The following is a 17,004-nucleotide window of genomic DNA, read 5'->3' on the forward strand; positions in this document are numbered from 1 at the left end:
TAGCCCGTTCAGTCAGGGCCCTCCAACCACATAAGTCTTGCATTCATTGTATACAGTTCCATGCATGATTTACCAGCGAGAATCAAGCAATCGCCTCGTAAGGAGGTCCTAAGGAGCAAGCATGCAAGAACATTGGACACCAGCGTCCATCGACTTGGTTAAAACGACCGCTGTGCCACTCAAACAGCGCCCAAGCCACGAGTACCAGAAGCATCACCAAGCCTAATACAGCCGTCTCTGTCTTTCTACCAGCCATACCCCCTCTCCTCTTCATCGGCACCACAAAGTTGGCCTCGATAACAGTCTTTACAAGATCAGTCGCCGGCTTCTCCACAAAATCCATAACCACAACTCCAAATCGCTGAGGTTCGTCCACATCCGCCAGTCTAGCCTTGAGGAAGTTGCAAAGCCGCGGATTTATCCCCTCGACCCATCTGAACACGGAGTATCCACCAACAGCGATATCCTTGGGTGGGATTTGGTAGTAGACGTTGAACTCGTATGCCGAGCTGAAGTTGATGTACCAATGCCAGGGTTCCGTGTCGCGGGAGGCACGCATGAGCATGGACGCTACATCGCCGCCTTTCTTCGCTATGAGGTTGGGTAGACTCTCGGGCGTGGTGGAGGAATAGTGGTCTTGAATTGTGAGGTGGACGCCCACGAGTGTGCGAATCGTGAATGGCAATGGCGGGTTATCTGGCCATCGAGAAAGATCGATACCGGTTGTGTATCGCTGATGCTGGAACGTCGTGAAGCGCCGAAGTAATTGAATGCGTCCGCGTAGCTCGCCTAGAGTGGGTGTTGTGGTTTCCAGACGCCAATACTTGAACTGTTGGTGCATGAGGTCCAGAACCAATTGGGAGAATGGCCGCGTGGAAGCTTCATCCTTGCGATCTTGCTTCAACTGAACGATGATCGCTTCCTTGGGATGTTTCAGCAGGAACAGATACATATCCATAAGCAGATCAGCGAGTTTCAGACCCAGCACTGCTCTGCCATGTACCATTTGAATTTCATCCTTGACGATACCGCAGCGAAGGTCAAAGTATCGTATTCCAGCGTCCAATTGTTGTGCGGTGGTTAGTGTTTGGGTCGATACAAAGGGCCATGTACTCATGAAGGCAGCGCTATCGTGAGTTCCCGGGATGGAGAGTGAGGAGATTGGAACGGCATCTGGGAGGAAACACATCCAGTCTGCGAGATGGGGAAGCAGTCCTGTTTCCTTGGGTGGAGGGGTGCAGGTCAGTTCGCCTTTCTCGGCGACACTGCCGTAGTTTGTTGAATTGTCCATGTTCTGTTGCTATCTCTTGTGTGGCGTTCGAGATGATTTCTCTCAGACAACAATGCACATAGGCGGACGACGCGTTTCCCACTTCTCCGTACGGGATCAAAGGTAGCTACAAAGTGATCCGGTCAAGTGCATGTATGAGCAGTTCAATGCCTTGTTTACGCGCTAGCGGAATATGCTGTCGTTGACTGAATCACAAATCCAACAAGACAAAGCTGGTAGTGATGAAAGATGAAATATATCTGCTATCCTCAATTGTTCGAGTTTCTAAGAGTTGAGGTTGCATGTCGTACCTGCCGAGGTCATGACATTGGCATCCCAGCCGCTATCTCCGCGTGGCGCTTTGGAGGATTTATGACAAGGATCACCAAGTATTTGTGCATGCACAAAAGTGCTTTGTCGTCTCGCGACGTTCAAGCATCGTATTTCCTTTGGCCTTGACCTGTGAAAATGTGACAATTTGTCGATTCCCTGCAAGATGACTGTACCATTACGAAAGGATTTCGTGAGAATCCAAAGGGGCTGTGACGAGGGACTCTATCTAGGCTTGTTCCTTCCACTGTGTCATGGTTTTGCTGGTATGAAAATCAGGTATGGCGGAGCATAGCTCAACTGTCATACATGTCATCGATCATTCTGACCCGTACTGCTCAGGCTGATTTGATTGTAGAAAAGCTGTCACTCAAATCGCAATATAATCTGCTCTCTAGATACAACAACCAAGACTGAAAGACCTTCGAATTACGTAAACATCTTTTCCTTCCAGTATACAATCCCAGTCTATTAAATGATAGTCTATAGTTATTCAACAATGGCTTGAAGGTTAGGAGAGGTGGTTCCCGGTTCCACGTTCACGTCGTGGTTTGTAGACGTTGGTCCAACGACGGATTAGGTTGTCAACACTGGGTAAGTCTTCGAGGACTGAGCTTCTGGATCGCGGCCCTGACAGAGTTGCACCACTCCCAAGCACAGGATCGTGGGGGACTCCAAAGGACTCTACAGCATGCAAGTGTGCAACACTGGACACAGAAAGTCGAACATATCTTTCCCAATCTTGACCAGAGAAATACTCATCATAGACGCAAGCAGGCATAGCGCCATACACAGGATCGTAGAAAAGTGATGAACCGATGACTGGACCGGACCCATCTCTCCTCGGAGTATGCTCGCTGGGACATGAGGATAATCATTGTCTCGTTCCGTCGACAGAAGAGGGGCTGACGCCTTAAGTTTGCGCAAAGCCACAGAATTCATCAGATGCGTATACAAACATTCTATTGTATTCTGGCCATGCCATTTCAAGGATTGAAATCGCTCCGGAATTATTGCCTCGTCTCGATGGCCAGACGTGCGACTTGACCCTGAGTCCATTGTAAGTCGTCTGGTCGCGTCTATCTCCTCTTGAAGCTTAGTGAGCTGTGCCATGCAAATTTCGAAATCAGTTTTGAGCATCTGCAGCGCAACCTCGCGTCCTGGAGCTTTAGGCGACAAGAACCTAGCGGCAACTCGGTATATCAGAACCATCCATCTGGACGCGTACTTGCTGCTTCGCCTAGACTGGTAAGTAACGTCCGGATCTGGGACTGTGATGGGGAATCTTAGTTGTTAGTGGATAATACCATGCCTTGAGCTCGTGTCTCCTTCAGCATTTGCTATGCTGAAACTTGTGTTACAAAGGCATGACAACTACGGCTGCGCTTACTTCGGGGATACCATCAACATGGAAGTTGTCAACGTCAGGTGGCGAGATTGAAGAAGCCAATGATCTGGATCTTGAAGGTTCCGCTGGCTCAGGCATCGTAATAACCTCTGGATCTTGAAATCTCGACGTGGCAAGTCGAGCCACGTTCCTCCTCTTGCAGTCTTCGAATTTCAAGGCGCTGCTGGGCGGCATCTTCGGAATCGGTTGTACTAGAAAGTGTCAAAAAAGGGTAGGTAGAACACAGACAAATTAACAAACATACCTTGCAAACATCTTTGCGTACATCATGACGCTCATGAGAATCTGCAGCGTGAGCTTGATCTTTTCCAGATCATCTCTCGAACGTTCCACTTTTTTCTCGATGGTGGGCCACATCGCCATATTCCTCTTCTTGACACTGGGACACTACATCCTTTGCAAGTTTCTTAGCGTCGTCCGTTAGCAGCGCTCGGCTGGAAGCATTCTGTAGCGTGACGTCCAGAGTTTTAATGACTTGGACTGCAAGTTCGATCTCGAGGGAAATGGCCTGAACGCGACCCTTGGAATCGATAGCTGAATCGGCATATTTCTTGAGACCCTGAGCAAGTTGTATACCAAGACTCGTGAGGCCAGCGACCGAAACTGCAACAGTAAATGGGTCAGCCATGGTTTTGATGATGGGACGGTCCGGAGAGAAGCCCTCCGGGTCTTCATATGCTTCTTATAAGAGGCTGTGCTACGGGGCTGTGGGAGGCTGCGCAGTACGTGCTGCTTGTACCTGCTGAAAAGCGCATGTTCCATGTCGTTGCAAACATTTTCGATTGGCTGAAATAGTCGGATATACAGATGCATGCATATGTGCGCCCACGCCCACGGAACTGCTGCGAATTTGTCCTGTGAAGATTCAGCAGACAAGCCACAATAAGCACCAAAAACAATCGAGCAAACAATCGAGCAGATAGAGTATGGGCCAAGACCGGAAGAATAAAATGTTGTGAAAAATCTTGTTATTGCTATAGATGGTAAAGCGGAAGAGGTTAGTTGGGGGCATCAAGTTGTAAAGGGTGGTCAAACTCAAACGCCGATGGTATGCAAGAGAAACGAGGAAAAGTCGAAAGGAAAACAAAACGAAAAGGAACGTCTAGTTTCTATCCAACCTGCGTCTCAAGTTTCTGGTGCGCTTCATCAACTTCTTGTACTTGTGCTTCTTCATCTTCAGCTTGCGCTGTCTCTTTACCGAAATGGCGTGCATCTCTCCCTTGCTGTTCTCGCCTTCCAGAATGGAAATGTCGCTCCTGTGCTGTTCGAGCTGCTTCTCGATGTAGTTGACCTCACGGTTTCGCAGACGGTCCTTGAAGGGGGTGGATGAGGTGGATGATGGGGCCTCCTTGATGGCAGCGGGTTCCGGGGGAGAGGCCGAGGCGGTGTAAAAGGTGACGCCGTCTGAGCGCTTGTTCTCTGTGACGGTGATGGTGGTCTTGAAGTGTTTCTGGCTGACGGTGGGCGCGGGTGTGGCGTGAGCTTTGCGCTGTTGCTGCTCGACGTTGACGGGAGCGGGTGGCGGAGGAGCAGTGAAAGGCTTCAACTGTGCGACCATGTCCTCTAGCGACCTCGAGCGCGGTACGCCGTCCAGATGCTTGACATCCGACTCGGATGCCGACTCTTGAATGATGTCCCAGTTCAGGTCCGAATCTCTTTGCTTGCTCTCGATGCCGTCGATGGCGTTGGACAGGGTGAAGATGACATCCTGGTTCGTCTTTTGTTGCTTAGACTTGGGTTCGAAGATGTTGTTGAAAGCGGTAATATCGGCTGTGGGTGGGATGGCGGTGCCCAGACTGAGGGGACGATGGAGACTGAAGAAGGAGGAGAGGGTGATATCTGGAGGATGGTGTCAGTGGAGTCTTGCGGTGCCAATCACTGGATCAAGTGCGCACCTTGAGGGAGAATGTGCTCAGTCGAGGGCACGCTGGGTAGATTGGCAAAAGTCTCATCCTTGGCGGCCTTGACATTGCGACTGGACGAAGTGGACTTGTTTGCGTTGGAAGAACGTGACTTTGCCGGACGAGACGATGGTAGGTCAGGCTTGGCGACAGGCTGGCGAGAGCGGTTCGAGTCACCGTTGGGCGGGCATGAGGCCTTGCTTGACGAGAGTCGGCGTTGGCGCGAAAGAAGAGTCGGGCATGTGGCCGAAGACACGCGGTTGGCGACGGCGCAGGACGATGTAGAGATGCTGGCTGACTGGGAGCCGACACGAGCGGCGCGACCCAGCTGCGACGAGAACATGATTGTACGGGAGTGTATAGCGGGTGGACAGCAATGGCCGGCAGCGAGCTCGAATGTGACAAGACCTTTCGGGCCCGCCGTGTCACACGTGCAAACAGAGCAAACACAGACAAGCCGCCCTTGCCTTGACCGCTCCCCCGACTCCGCTCCTTCCCACATCACCACATGCACCTTTTCAATACTCACTGCATGCACCACCTGACGCGTCTTTACTGTTGCCTCGGCTCGCATCTGCTCTGATTTGATCTGTGGGAAGTCATGTGTTATTAACACTGCATTAAATCGTCAAGATATTCATAAGACACTTTTGTCTCTATACAGCCTTCTCCGAGTGCAGCGCGGCTGCTTTCTCGTTCCCTTCATGCATTGATTCATCAGAACCTTCCATCGACACCTTGGCTGATCCGCACTTGTACCATGGTCTCTGGAACAACTCGTCCATGCGCTCCATCGGAATCCCCTTGGTCTCTGGTGCCCATAGCCCAAGAATCACAAGGCCGCTGGCGCAGATACACGCCCAGAATGTATATGCTCCCCACTTGTCCAGCGCTGTCAACATGAGCGGCGTCACGCGAACCACGGCGAATTGGAAGAACCAATGTGCCGCCATCACTACCGCGTAGCAAAGAGATCGAACTCTTGTTGGGAATAGCTCCGTGCCGTAGATATACGGAATAGTGCACAAGCCGATCGACCATCCGACTGCGTAGACAAACACACTTGCTACTGCTGCGTTGGACGCTGGTTGGTTGCTGTCTGCGATGGCTCCAAAGTAGACAGCCATGTAGATGTGTGTGGCACATTGCAGAGACAGGCCAGTCATGAAGCAACGTCGGCGTCCGATCATGTCGATCAGACCCCATGCAAAGATCATGGTGAACAACAGCTTCACCAGGCCATAAGCTCCGGATGTGATCAGTGATGTGTTGGACCCTGAGATGCCTGCGTACTGGAAGATATCCGAGATGTAGTAGGTGATACCATTTCCTCCAGTCCACTGTGAGATGGTCTGCATAACCAAGGCCAGTAAAAAGCGACTGCGGAGGGTTGGGCTGCTGAGAACTTCAGTCGCGGTTGACTTGAGAGAAGCGTTCTTCATCTCTGCAATTGCCGTGCTGTCCATCTCAACTCCAGCGTGCTCTGCGAGGAGTTCGGGATGGTTGACATCCAAACCTCTCAGGCGCGCAAGAGCGGCTACAGATTCGCTGTGTCTTCCCTTCGAGGCAAGCCAGCGAGGGCTATCAGGCATAAAGAATGAACCGATGAAGGCGAGACCGACTGGGATCAGCGGGATCGACTGGACGAGTCGGTATTGCGTTCTGGTGGCGGCCAGATGGAGGTTGGCACCGTAATTGACGAAAAAACCTGTCGACTGAGATTAGTCTTGATACAATGCTGAGAACTGCCTCTGGTGACATACCTAGAGAGAGGAATGAGAGTAGCATGACCATATAGATGCTGACAGTCATGCCTCGCGTCTTTGCTGGTGCAATCTCTGACAAGAAGAGCGGTGATACAACGGTCAATGCACCAGCTCCTAGTCCGCTGAATATCCTGGAGAACAAGAGAAAACCAAAGATACCAGAGGAGAAGACCTGCATGAGCAGTCCAACTGCCCACACAAGGATCGAAGCTCTGAAAGACCACAGTCTTCCAAGCTTATCGTTACAAAAGAAGGCGATCAGAGCACCAAAGGCAGCACCAAGGACTCCGAACGATGTAATGTTGGCCGTTCTGTTTGCCAGACCGGTAGGATCATGCTTCCAGTGTGCCTTTATGAGGTTGTAATCCTGTTTGAAGGATGGCAGAGTGACGCTAGCACTGAAGCCTCCCTCATCGTAGCCTAAGATATGTCAGTTGGATTGATGCAAGATGGATTGTTGTCAATCTACCTTTGGGGATACCGCCAGCGGCCAAGACGAGGATCGCGAAGACGTAGTAAGGGTTTATCTTTGAAGCCATGGCGCAGCTGTCAACCGTGCTGTACTGATTCGCGTAGTCAACCGGCCAAGGTCTGGGGACTCTGGGGGAGTCTTATATATCCCTGAAGGCCATTTCGAGTCTCCGTGGGGTCCACTGACTCCATCAAAGTCAAATGTGTAGGACATGCGGTCGAGTCCGTGAGTGGCGTGGAAAGCACGATCCACCCTCGGTCAACTGCCGTTCCAATCCTTCTCGGACTTACTCCGAGGTGGAAGCCCAACCCCTCGTTCCTATCATCTAAAAAAACACATGGATTTTGTTTTGCCGTGCATTGAGCGGTCTCTCGCGCGATGTCGATTCATGGAGGACGCGCATCACATACGAAGGCTCCACATGTGTGCCCTAGCCGGCCTTGTACATAAGAGAAGAACTGCCGTTGCTTCCCGAAAGGTAGGTACTTTCTATACACTGCTCTCCGTCTGAAGATGACTACGGTTGTGTCGACAAACTCAACTCACTCCGGCAACATGTTCATGCCTCTATTCCGGTTTGCTCAGGTCTATCTTGCACCACAGCCCAAAGCCGCTGCTGCCATCAAAGTCGATGTTGAGCCTGCCAAACCGTCTACACGAAGCGAGGCAGTGAGGACGCCCACCATTGCTCAGCGCATGCCAGTCGGTGCTTGGGATTCACATATGCATGTTACGGATCCAAGTTATCCTTTGGCGAAAGGTGCAGCTTACGTTCCTGGCTTGCACACTTTGACCGATGTCCACAATTTCGAAAAGACGATAGGAATTCGCGATACCGTCTTCGTCCAACCTTCGATTTACGGTGACGACAATTCATGCCTTCTCGACGCTCTTCGAGTGGTTGGGCCCTCTCATGGTCGTGGTGTGGTCGCTATCAATCCCGACACGCTGAACATCGGCCAGCTTCAAGGATGGCATAAGCTCGGCGTCCGTGGTGTCCGTCTCAATCTCAAATCGACCGATGCAACATATACAGAAGATTCTCTCACGACAATGCTTCGCAAATACGCAGACGCCATCCGAGACTTCAACTGGGTTCTGGAGCTTTATATTGGCATGGAAGCGATGCCGATCCTCGAGAAGATTGTACCCAATCTTGGTGTTAGGATATCGATCGCTCATTTTGGCGCACCGACGTTACCAGATCCGAAAGATGCAAATCATCCTCTCAACCCATATCAGATTGCTGGCTTCACATCACTAGTCAACTTAGTTCGAGCTGGAGCTACATGGATCAAGTTCTCAGCAGCTTATAGATTTGACAACGATACACAATTCCGCGGTGTGGAGAGTATTGCTCGCGAAATGCTCAAGGTTGCCGGCAACCGCTGCGTTTTCGCCTCTGACTGGCCGCACACGAGGTACGATGGCCTTGACATCAAACCCTTCGTTGAAACAGTGCTGGACTGGACAGACGAAGCGGACTTGACGAAGGAAGTGTTCAGTCTGAATGCAAAGGAGCTGTGGGATATTGATCAGAGACGAGATAGTCAAGATCCTTTGGATTGTGCTTGAAGAAAGACGTCAGCTGCATAGATGAGTTAGAAGATACACATGGAAAGCATAGACAGCTGAGTCTGTATAATCTCACTGTTATTAAGAACTTGCTCCTGGCAATTGAATGCCATGCAATCAAGCCAGTCGGCTGAATCAGCGTCTCGGACGACTTCCGATTGACGCCCTGAGGGTGGATGTTTCAACAAGGAAGTGGATACATCCACTCCCCACATCCCATCTCCGTAATCCGTCCCCGCAACGGAGGCCGTGATGTGGAGTCAATTTGATCGTTCGGAGTACTTCCGAGAGTTGGTTGGCAGCCAGGGCCATCCCAACAGACAGCGTTACGACCGGGATTGTATATATATGTATGTTCATCAAGGTGGTTCCTTTTCTCCGGACACCACAGGTTTTCTGAACGTCAATTGCAACCATGACCAAGAAACAAAACACTTCAACACTTACTAGCATTCTTGCTGGAGGACTGGCAGGGGCAAGTGAGACTGTAGTAACCGTAAGTCTTCAGTATCCAGAATCTATCACCAATATGTCAACTGACGTTCTTCACCAGTACCCAGCCGAATTCGTCAAGACACGCCGCCAACTCGAAGTATCACGTCAAGGCCTAAAAACACCCTCTTCCTTCTCTATCCTGCGCTCTACAATAAAGAACCATGGCATCAGCAACATCTACGCCGGCTGCCAAACCCTAGCAACCTCCAACGCCATAAAATCAGGCGTCCGCTTCTTCTCCTTCGAAACCTCAAAACGCTACTTGACTCGCGTGACCTCAAACACAAACACCACAGGCATCAACGTCGTCTCTGGACTCTGTGCAGGAATCACCGAAAGCGTATTAGTAGTCACACCTGGCGAAAGTCTAAAAACAAGAGTCATCCACGACGCTTCTTCAGGAGGAAATCTGGGAAAACAGTCTTTGCCGAGGATCATTTCGTCGGTGGTGAAAAGGGAGGGAGTGTTGAGTTTGTGGAAGGGGTTGACGCCTGTGTTGTGCAAGCAAGCTACCAATTCGGCGGTGAGGTTTGCGACGTTCAATGCTATCCGGGATAGATTGAGGGTGGCTTGGCCCGAGAAGATGGGTGGCACTACGGCGACGTTGGTGGCGGGTGCTGGGAGTGGCGTGTTGACTGTGTGAGTAACTCCTGCATCACCTTTGATCATGCTGTGAGAAGGTAACTGACAGAGAAACATAGATATGCGAGTATGCCTTTCGACAACATCAAGACGAGGATGCAGAGTATAGGTAACAAGTACACTCGCATGACGAGCTGTGCTGTTCACATGGCAAAGACGGAGGGCACAAAGGTGTTCTGGAAGGCTACTACACCGAGGTTGGTCAGACTCACGCTATCGAGTAGTATCACCTTTATGGTGTACGATAAAGCGGTGGGTCTGATGAACAAGTTGACGGAGCATAGCACTGAGCTGCCGGGTATCAAGCAATTGGCATAGACGCATAGAAAAGGAGATACGAATTTGAGTGATATCAGTCCACTGTACCTCACTTCTTTCCACATGCACACGAATAAAACCTGTCGTTGGTCTCGTAAACAACAGACATACAGGGCTTATAGTGTCTAACCTGTGGTATATAGCAAAAACACACAACAACGACAAACACCAACCATCTCCTCCTTTCCACCCACAACTAGCAAAAAACCAGACACCACCAACCAGGGGCACTCTGGAAAAACTCCCATTCTCTTTCCCTTGATCTTAGCCACCAAGACTAACGGTCGTCTGGTTGATAGAATTATTTAAGGCGTACACGGCGGGATTCGAACAGTGGTTTTATTACCAAATCTAAGCGTGAGTGTGTCTAGACCGTTACACCACTCAGCCGATTCACAGTAACAAAGGGGAACTGAGGTGGCTCTAAGATGAGTGGGAAGTGAAGGACTTGAAGTGAGGAAATTCCACACGGCGAAGACCACGCGGACGCACGAAGAAGGAAGGTGTTGAGCTTGTGATCGAACGAGGTGTTTTGTATCTATGTCTATTATGTAGCAACATCAAGCACGCACCAGCCAGCTTACAGCCATCCCACCTCTGCGTTCTCACAACTTGGCAATCTGCACCGCTCCAGGCATCTGCATCTGCATCTGCATGCCCTTCCCACTCAACCCCGTCTTGATCCTCACAGGCACCGGACTAGAAGTCCACACATCAGGATGATTCTTCCTGGCATCGTCCACCACAGCAGCAAACGCATCCCTCAACCTTTCCACATCTGCAAAATCTACTTCTCTACCAGCTCTGGTATCCCAGTACAGTTCTTCAGTCTCGTAGACGACTTTTCGGAGGGCGTCACGCTCCATGCGCAAACGATTTGGTAAGCCTTGGCCTCTCATCAACGCTAGCATTCCTGCTACCACTGTGCCGATGGCGCCGAGAGCTGCTACGGCTACGTGGTAACGGTCGAGATTTGGCAGGGAGCCGAGTACGACAAAGACGGCTGAGATGCAGAGTTGGACGATCATGAGGTAGATGATTGCGATATCGTAGAGGCGGTATTGACGTGCTGCTCGACGCTCGCTCTTCAGGAGTTGGCTGTAGAAGCCATGTGCTGATTCAAGGTGGCGAGGTGTAGTGTTGTTTGCTGTTGGAGGAGCCATACCGAGTAGAGTGTAGACTTCTTGTTGAGAGAGAGGCTCGCTTTCCGCCTCTGGATCATTGTTGTTTGGTGTTGGTTGGGGTGCGATGGGGACTTGGTTGGATCTTTGATTGTCACGACGTCGAGATGCAGCTGGATACTTTGACAGCAGAGGGTCAGTCTCGGATGCTGCTTCTTCATCCATGGCTGTTTTTTTCTGGTTTGAGAGATCGATAGGAAGCGTTTGGCAGAGAAAGAACACGAGATGGGAGAAAGGTGGAAACATACCAATATAAGAGAAGAAAAGGTCTGCCGCAGCATTCTCAAAGAGTCATTTTGCTCTGTTGACGAATGATGTAGTCGTGCCTGATCGGAGTCATCGCCGCGTGACAGACGGACGCTGCCTCTCCAGGAGTGCAGACTGGTTTGCAGTTCTGCAGGCAGCTCGTGCATCTTTTGTCGTTTCTTATCAGGTCAGCTGCCAAAAGAGTACTGTTGACTGCGGTTCAGGCAGCTGTTTGTCGCAAGCCTCGACTCATCACCACCCACAAGCTCAACTGTGTATCAAACAAGAGGATGATTTTCACATGGTGGAGATCAAAAGACGAAGAAGCTTTTGTATGAGAAGTCAAAAGACATGATATCTTTGAGCTTACATGGACGGAGCTGCCTAGAGCCGTCATTCAGCTCTTTCATTTATTTTGTCGCTTTCTGATTGTTTGGTCAGGTGTCGTGACAGAGGTGCGAGCTATGATTGGTCATGTGGACTTGAGCAGGCGCACTGTATGCAGCTTGTGATCATTGCAGGAGGCACAGTGTATTGCGCCGTTTCAACAAGGTATACAAGGACATGGCTGTGTATATTGAGAAGCAGGTTGAATGCTGGAGTGTGGTGTGGACAAGACTGGGTTCCCGGCAAGATAGAATTAGATGGTGTCGCGTATGAGACGCGTCCTATCGCGTCACCAAGAGTTATCCTTAAACCTACTCCGTACCATTCTTCCCTGGTCATTGTTCTGGAGATAAAACATACAATGACGACCGACCAAACAAGCAAGAACAGCCGCAAGAGACGTAGACAAGACTCGGATCAAGAAATGGTGCAGTACTGCAATCCCGAGGCAGATATGAATCTTCTTCTATTGTACCACAGGCCTTACTGGATCCCCGATCAAATTATGTTTCGGGCTCCGACAACATGCCTTCTTCTTCCGCTCACCGACCTGATCCTGCAAAGTTCTCATATATATCCAAATGGATTGCAAAATTATCACACGATGATCTCCAACAACTTCTGGCAGACGCAGCAGTGAGACACAAAGACGTCTTTGCTGCATTAGAGACAAAGTCCGAGGAAGCAGAGCTCACACAACGGAAAGACAAGTTTCGGATTGAAATGCGCTTGATGAACTCGTATGATTCGGACCGGTTACTCGAAGACACGACTCGCTCAACATCTATACGGGCACCTGCTACCGAACAAGCTGTTGTTTTGGACAACGGTGACGAAGAAGAGGAGGACGAGGATATCAAATTCGGTGATTATGCGATCGAGGTCAATCGGATTCTTGAAGACAAGTGGGCACACCTCAGTTCCCCTGAACAATTCAACAAAGTTAACGCTGCAACCGACGACATCATGGCAATTGTTGATGGGATTATCAGTTCTGTTGGACACAACAATGACTACACTCCGAAGGCGGCGTCACTACTCAATCTGTTCGTAGTCGCTGAGGCTCTGACCGAGAGCTCTACGATGCTCGCAGATCATGTGCGGAACGAAATCATGAATCGTGGATTTTACGAAAAAGTACTAGGCACGGTACACAGTCTCGATCTCTTGCAAACTATCCGGTTCTTGCAAGATGAGGTTTGCTCGGGTTACTCTGGGCGTGATTTTCGACGATTCTTTCATCTCGCCATCGAGTTGCCTGATCATTTCCAGGATGAGATCCATTATACGCGACCTTAAGTCATGGACCAAATACGCACTGGCCCTAGAGAAGGGCAATTTGCAGACGAGATCTTGAACGAGGGCTGCAAATTCAGTTGCTGTACCAATTTCATTACGTTTAGCGATAGGATTCGATATTCAGAGTGATCCACAACTTTTCAAGAAGCTAGCAGAGAGACGAAAGCAACGAAAGCAAGACTAACCAGCAGTCAGGCCGCTTCTGTAGCCGCACCCACCGATGGAACGAAAGTAAAACCCACATCTTGACACCATACGCTAACGCTCACGAAATCCGTATCAAGCAAAGCAAAATCACCAATTTCAGCTTGGGTCGGATAATCTCCGACGACGGCGAGCTATCTCTGGGTGATGAGTATGGAAGAAATGCTACAACCTCTCATCACGGGAACGATCCTCAGCCTCACGAGCACTGCGCGCTAGAGATGCCTCGGAGCGTCTTGCAGCCCAGTTGGTAAGCAAACTCGAGCGAGTGGTCGAGTTCGGGAACACATGTCCGACAACCCGCCCGACGTGCCGCCTGGTGGGACGTTCGTTGTGTGTGTTCCCAAAATAGTGCATGGTTGAAGCAGCGGCCTGACGAGAGCGTTCGCGTATGTCCGAGTCGTATTGTGAGGGGCGTTGGGGAGGAGCTTCATCTCTGTCGTTGTCCCCATCATCGTCCTCGTTGTCATCGTCCTCTTGACTGGTATTGCTGTGGTGGCGCACCCAACGCGCATCCCCTGGTGACATGCGGCCGAGAAGCTGAATCTGTGCTCGACCTTCGGCGGTTTGCATGGCGAAGTCGTACAACAAGGCTTCAACGGTACGGCGATCATAACTTTGGGATTCGTTGATGGTAGAAGAGCTGGAGTCCTCGGCCAGCGCGTCAGCTGGACCATCCGCAGGGCCATCTGTGTGTGCAAACGAAGCCGAAGCTCCGTTCGAGGCAAAGCTGGAGTCAGCAGACGGTAGCGAATCATCGGGAGTGATGGTAGAGCCGATGACGTTCCAGGCAACCGGAGAAGGGCTACGGTTACGATCGCCCAGACCGTCATCGGAAGAGACTGGTCTGTGAGTGAAGCTCAGAGGGTGTGGTGAGGATTGTGAAGGGCGCAGTAGGACGATGCGAGACGACGCGGTGGGATCTGACATGTCCAGCGGAGGAGAAGGAAGACTCGAAGAGGCACCATTGCGCGATTGTGGACGATCGCGTTCGAGAGGTGGAGGCAGAAAGGTATCTGTTCTTGAGCGTCGTCGATTCGGGTCAGGACGTTGTTCTTGTGAGACATCGTCGTCACCGAGGTATTGTGCCAGGTCGAAACTACGGTCACTGGAAGGTACACGACGAGGTGCTTCGGGTACAGCTGGTGGCTGGCCGACTCGGTAGAAGTTGGGTGGACGGGACGCACGGAGACGACGGATTGGAGAGCGAGAGGCGGCGGTACTGTCGTTCTTAACTCGAGAGACGGCGGCTGGACTATTGTCGCTGCTGCGTGTTTCTTCAGGGTTGCGCCATACTCTATCATGATTTGTTAGCCTTTTGCTTTGTGGTATGCATCCCAAGCCAAGTTTAGAACAGGAAGAATCTCGCTTCTCTCTTCCTCAGACAGGCAGTCGTTTGAACCATTGCGTCGCATAGGCTGTCTACAAGGCTGATACGACTCATCAGAGCTCCAGATGTGGAGTCTCTCGCCAAGTCATGACATTCTAGAGGTGGCTTGATGTAATGCGATGGCTGACAGTCATGTTTACAATGCGACTTGTAGATAAGAGAGTCGGAAAGAGATACGAGCGAACAGCAAAGTGGAAAGCGCGTCCTGGCGCGTCGCTGCCTTCTGCAAAGCCTCGACAATCAAACGCTGGCAGCACACTTACGGAAGACCCATGATGATATATGACTTGGTCGCAGAGCTTTCGCGATTCAGACAGTATGACTCGAATCAAGATCGAGATGGTGTGGGTAGTCGCGATTGATGGGACAATAATATGTTTGTGAGCAAGCTCCAGCTCACTCTCCGCGTTCCTGTTCCACCCTCGAGGGGTTCGGCGCTAACTAAGCTCTCCGCCTTCTTGGCAGCACATCAAACGTTCGCTAGATACTTCTGCCACATCCTTAAATGTTCTTGAAAGCAGACATGCCAACTGTTGCTTTGCCGTTGCTGTCGACCAGCAGGTTGTCCTCACAGCTCGATCCAAGCCCTGCATTGCCCAAGAAAGCTGGCTCCCAATAGTAGAGACCAGCTCCACCCGAAACACCAGCTACAATCTTTCCGACTGCCTCAATCCACTCCTCCTGTCCAGCTGATGAGAAGGGGATGTAGGTGGCATCCGAAGGGAATTTGTATGCAGGCTTGCTGCACTTGGCAGGCCAATTTGTCTCGGCTACTACCAAACTCTTGCCGTATGTAGATGCAAGTTGCTGGAGAGAGTACTTCAGACTACCAAGGTATGCCTTCTCATTGTAGAAGGGGTAGTAGCTTACACCGATCATGTCAAAATCGGTCGACTTTAGAGGTCCCTGTCCGAGGATGGTCTTGTACCACCAGAGTTGAGTGCCGGAATCCCAGCCATTGTCGAGATGGATCATGATCTGAGGCTTCTTGGATAACCTAGAGTCTTTGATTCCAGATGAAGCAGAGTGAAGGAGATCGGCAATGTTGTAGTAAGAGGATGTTCCACCTAAAGGCCACAGCAAACCAGCTCTGATTTCATTGCCAATCGAAATGATGGCAGGGTTGATGCCTTCGGCTGCGTAGCGGTTGCATACTGCCAGTGTGTAGTTGTACACTGTATACTTGAGCTGACCGATGGTGCTGTCATCCCACTTCGCAGGAGTGGTCTGGTGAGACGGGTCTGCCCAAGTGTCCGAGTAGTGGAGGTCCAGGTATACGCTCATGCCTTGGTTGACAACACGCTTGGACAGTTTCACATTGTAGTCGAGATTATAGCTGCCATCTGCAGGGTTAACCCAAACTCTTTGACGGACCGAGTTTGCTCCAGACTGCTTGAGGATGACTGGCGGAGTTAGGACAGCCTCTAAGTATTTACTGTAGAGTCTTTGAACCTACCCTCGAGAGGCTGGGTAACTCCGGCTGTAGTTTTGAAGCTCTTTCCTTGATTCTCCAGCATGATGAGGGAGCTGATGTCGGCTCCCTTGTAGGTGAGAGCACCATAGGCCACATTCGACAGCACCGCTGCCACGGCAAGGAGGGCTGATCGCAACATGATGCGTATTGGAAGTTGACAACGAAGATGGAAAGCGAAAACTGAAAGAAGAGAAGCTCATGTAGGGTTCAAACTCCTTATAAAATCGCTAGAGGTTATGCCCTGCGTCCACATGATTTCCCTAATATAAAGGAAGCGACACTTGCCTGTGTGAAACAGACGGCTAAATCGTCGCCTTTAAACACTCAGCCTGGAGTCGACTGTCTCAAAGCTTACTCTCCACAGATACAGTCCTCAGGCTGAGATATCATGGAGATCATTGACTTGCTTGGGTTTGTGGCAGCTGAAGTCGTATCGATGGTTTTTGTTCACCAAGCATTTCTGACGAGTTTTTGGGTGAGAATGGGACTTGGGATTCATGTCTACGAAACACGGTGCTTCACAGCAGCAGGGATAATATACAGGTTAGTATAGGGCTCGCTCTTGCCTATTGGTGGAACTGTGCTGTAGCGTGCGGCCATGGCTTTGTCGATCCGGGGGACAATGTTTCAGAAGTCTTCGTCGCTT

At 50.7% G+C, this 17,004-nt stretch overlaps 10 protein-coding genes across 10 annotated transcripts; 3 read left to right on the forward strand and 7 right to left on the reverse strand.

Moving 5' to 3' along the window:
- Positions 1-82: 82 nt before the first annotated feature.
- Positions 83-1,291, reverse strand: M436DRAFT_54081 (PLC-like phosphodiesterase; the record flags this gene model as incomplete). The annotated part of the gene is made up of 1 exon (XM_013568832.1): positions 83-1,291. One exon carries the CDS (start codon positions 1,289-1,291, stop codon positions 83-85), a length of 1,209 nt encoding a protein of 402 aa, XP_013424286.1.
- A 1,787-nt stretch (positions 1,292-3,078) lies between these two features.
- Positions 3,079-3,636, reverse strand: M436DRAFT_84841 (uncharacterized protein; the record flags this gene model as incomplete). Its single annotated transcript, XM_013569014.1, has 3 exons — positions 3,079-3,199; positions 3,253-3,395; positions 3,466-3,636. The coding sequence occupies 3 exons, from the start codon at positions 3,634-3,636 to the stop codon at positions 3,079-3,081; spliced, it is 435 nt and encodes a 144-aa protein (XP_013424468.1).
- Positions 3,637-4,110: 474 nt separating this feature from the next.
- On the reverse strand, positions 4,111-5,252 carry M436DRAFT_54524 (uncharacterized protein; the record flags this gene model as incomplete). Its single annotated transcript, XM_013568904.1, has 2 exons — positions 4,111-4,847; positions 4,904-5,252. The coding sequence occupies 2 exons, from the start codon at positions 5,250-5,252 to the stop codon at positions 4,111-4,113; spliced, it is 1,086 nt and encodes a 361-aa protein (XP_013424358.1).
- A 313-nt stretch (positions 5,253-5,565) lies between these two features.
- On the reverse strand, positions 5,566-7,214 carry M436DRAFT_54507 (general substrate transporter; the record flags this gene model as incomplete). Its single annotated transcript, XM_013568903.1, has 3 exons — positions 5,566-6,617; positions 6,673-7,095; positions 7,145-7,214. The coding sequence occupies 3 exons, from the start codon at positions 7,212-7,214 to the stop codon at positions 5,566-5,568; spliced, it is 1,545 nt and encodes a 514-aa protein (XP_013424357.1).
- Positions 7,215-7,843: 629 nt separating this feature from the next.
- On the forward strand, positions 7,844-8,722 carry M436DRAFT_54484 (amidohydrolase 2; the record flags this gene model as incomplete). Its single annotated transcript, XM_013568900.1, has 1 exon — positions 7,844-8,722. The coding sequence occupies one exon, from the start codon at positions 7,844-7,846 to the stop codon at positions 8,720-8,722; it is 879 nt and encodes a 292-aa protein (XP_013424354.1).
- A 415-nt stretch (positions 8,723-9,137) lies between these two features.
- Positions 9,138-10,177, forward strand: M436DRAFT_84844 (mitochondrial carrier; the record flags this gene model as incomplete). Its single annotated transcript, XM_013569015.1, has 3 exons — positions 9,138-9,218; positions 9,276-9,856; positions 9,919-10,177. The coding sequence occupies 3 exons, from the start codon at positions 9,138-9,140 to the stop codon at positions 10,175-10,177; spliced, it is 921 nt and encodes a 306-aa protein (XP_013424469.1).
- A 605-nt stretch (positions 10,178-10,782) lies between these two features.
- Positions 10,783-11,523, reverse strand: M436DRAFT_54340 (uncharacterized protein; the record flags this gene model as incomplete). The annotated part of the gene is made up of 1 exon (XM_013568881.1): positions 10,783-11,523. One exon carries the CDS (start codon positions 11,521-11,523, stop codon positions 10,783-10,785), a length of 741 nt encoding a protein of 246 aa, XP_013424335.1.
- A 993-nt stretch (positions 11,524-12,516) lies between these two features.
- On the forward strand, positions 12,517-13,290 carry M436DRAFT_84846 (uncharacterized protein; the record flags this gene model as incomplete). Its single annotated transcript, XM_013569016.1, has 1 exon — positions 12,517-13,290. One exon carries the CDS (start codon positions 12,517-12,519, stop codon positions 13,288-13,290), a length of 774 nt encoding a protein of 257 aa, XP_013424470.1.
- A 369-nt stretch (positions 13,291-13,659) lies between these two features.
- On the reverse strand, positions 13,660-15,158 carry M436DRAFT_84847 (uncharacterized protein; the record flags this gene model as incomplete). The annotated part of the gene is made up of 2 exons (XM_013569017.1): positions 13,660-14,791; positions 15,148-15,158. 2 exons carry the CDS (start codon positions 15,156-15,158, stop codon positions 13,660-13,662), a joined length of 1,143 nt encoding a protein of 380 aa, XP_013424471.1.
- Positions 15,159-15,385: 227 nt separating this feature from the next.
- On the reverse strand, positions 15,386-16,497 carry M436DRAFT_75565 (glycosyl hydrolase 53; the record flags this gene model as incomplete). Its single annotated transcript, XM_013569018.1, has 2 exons — positions 15,386-16,287; positions 16,341-16,497. The coding sequence occupies 2 exons, from the start codon at positions 16,495-16,497 to the stop codon at positions 15,386-15,388; spliced, it is 1,059 nt and encodes a 352-aa protein (XP_013424472.1).
- Positions 16,498-17,004: the final 507 nt, after the last annotated feature.

This window comes from Aureobasidium namibiae (genome assembly GCF_000721765.1).
Source record: "Aureobasidium namibiae CBS 147.97 unplaced genomic scaffold scaffold_17, whole genome shotgun sequence".
NCBI lineage: Eukaryota > Fungi > Ascomycota > Dothideomycetes > Dothideales > Saccotheciaceae > Aureobasidium > Aureobasidium namibiae.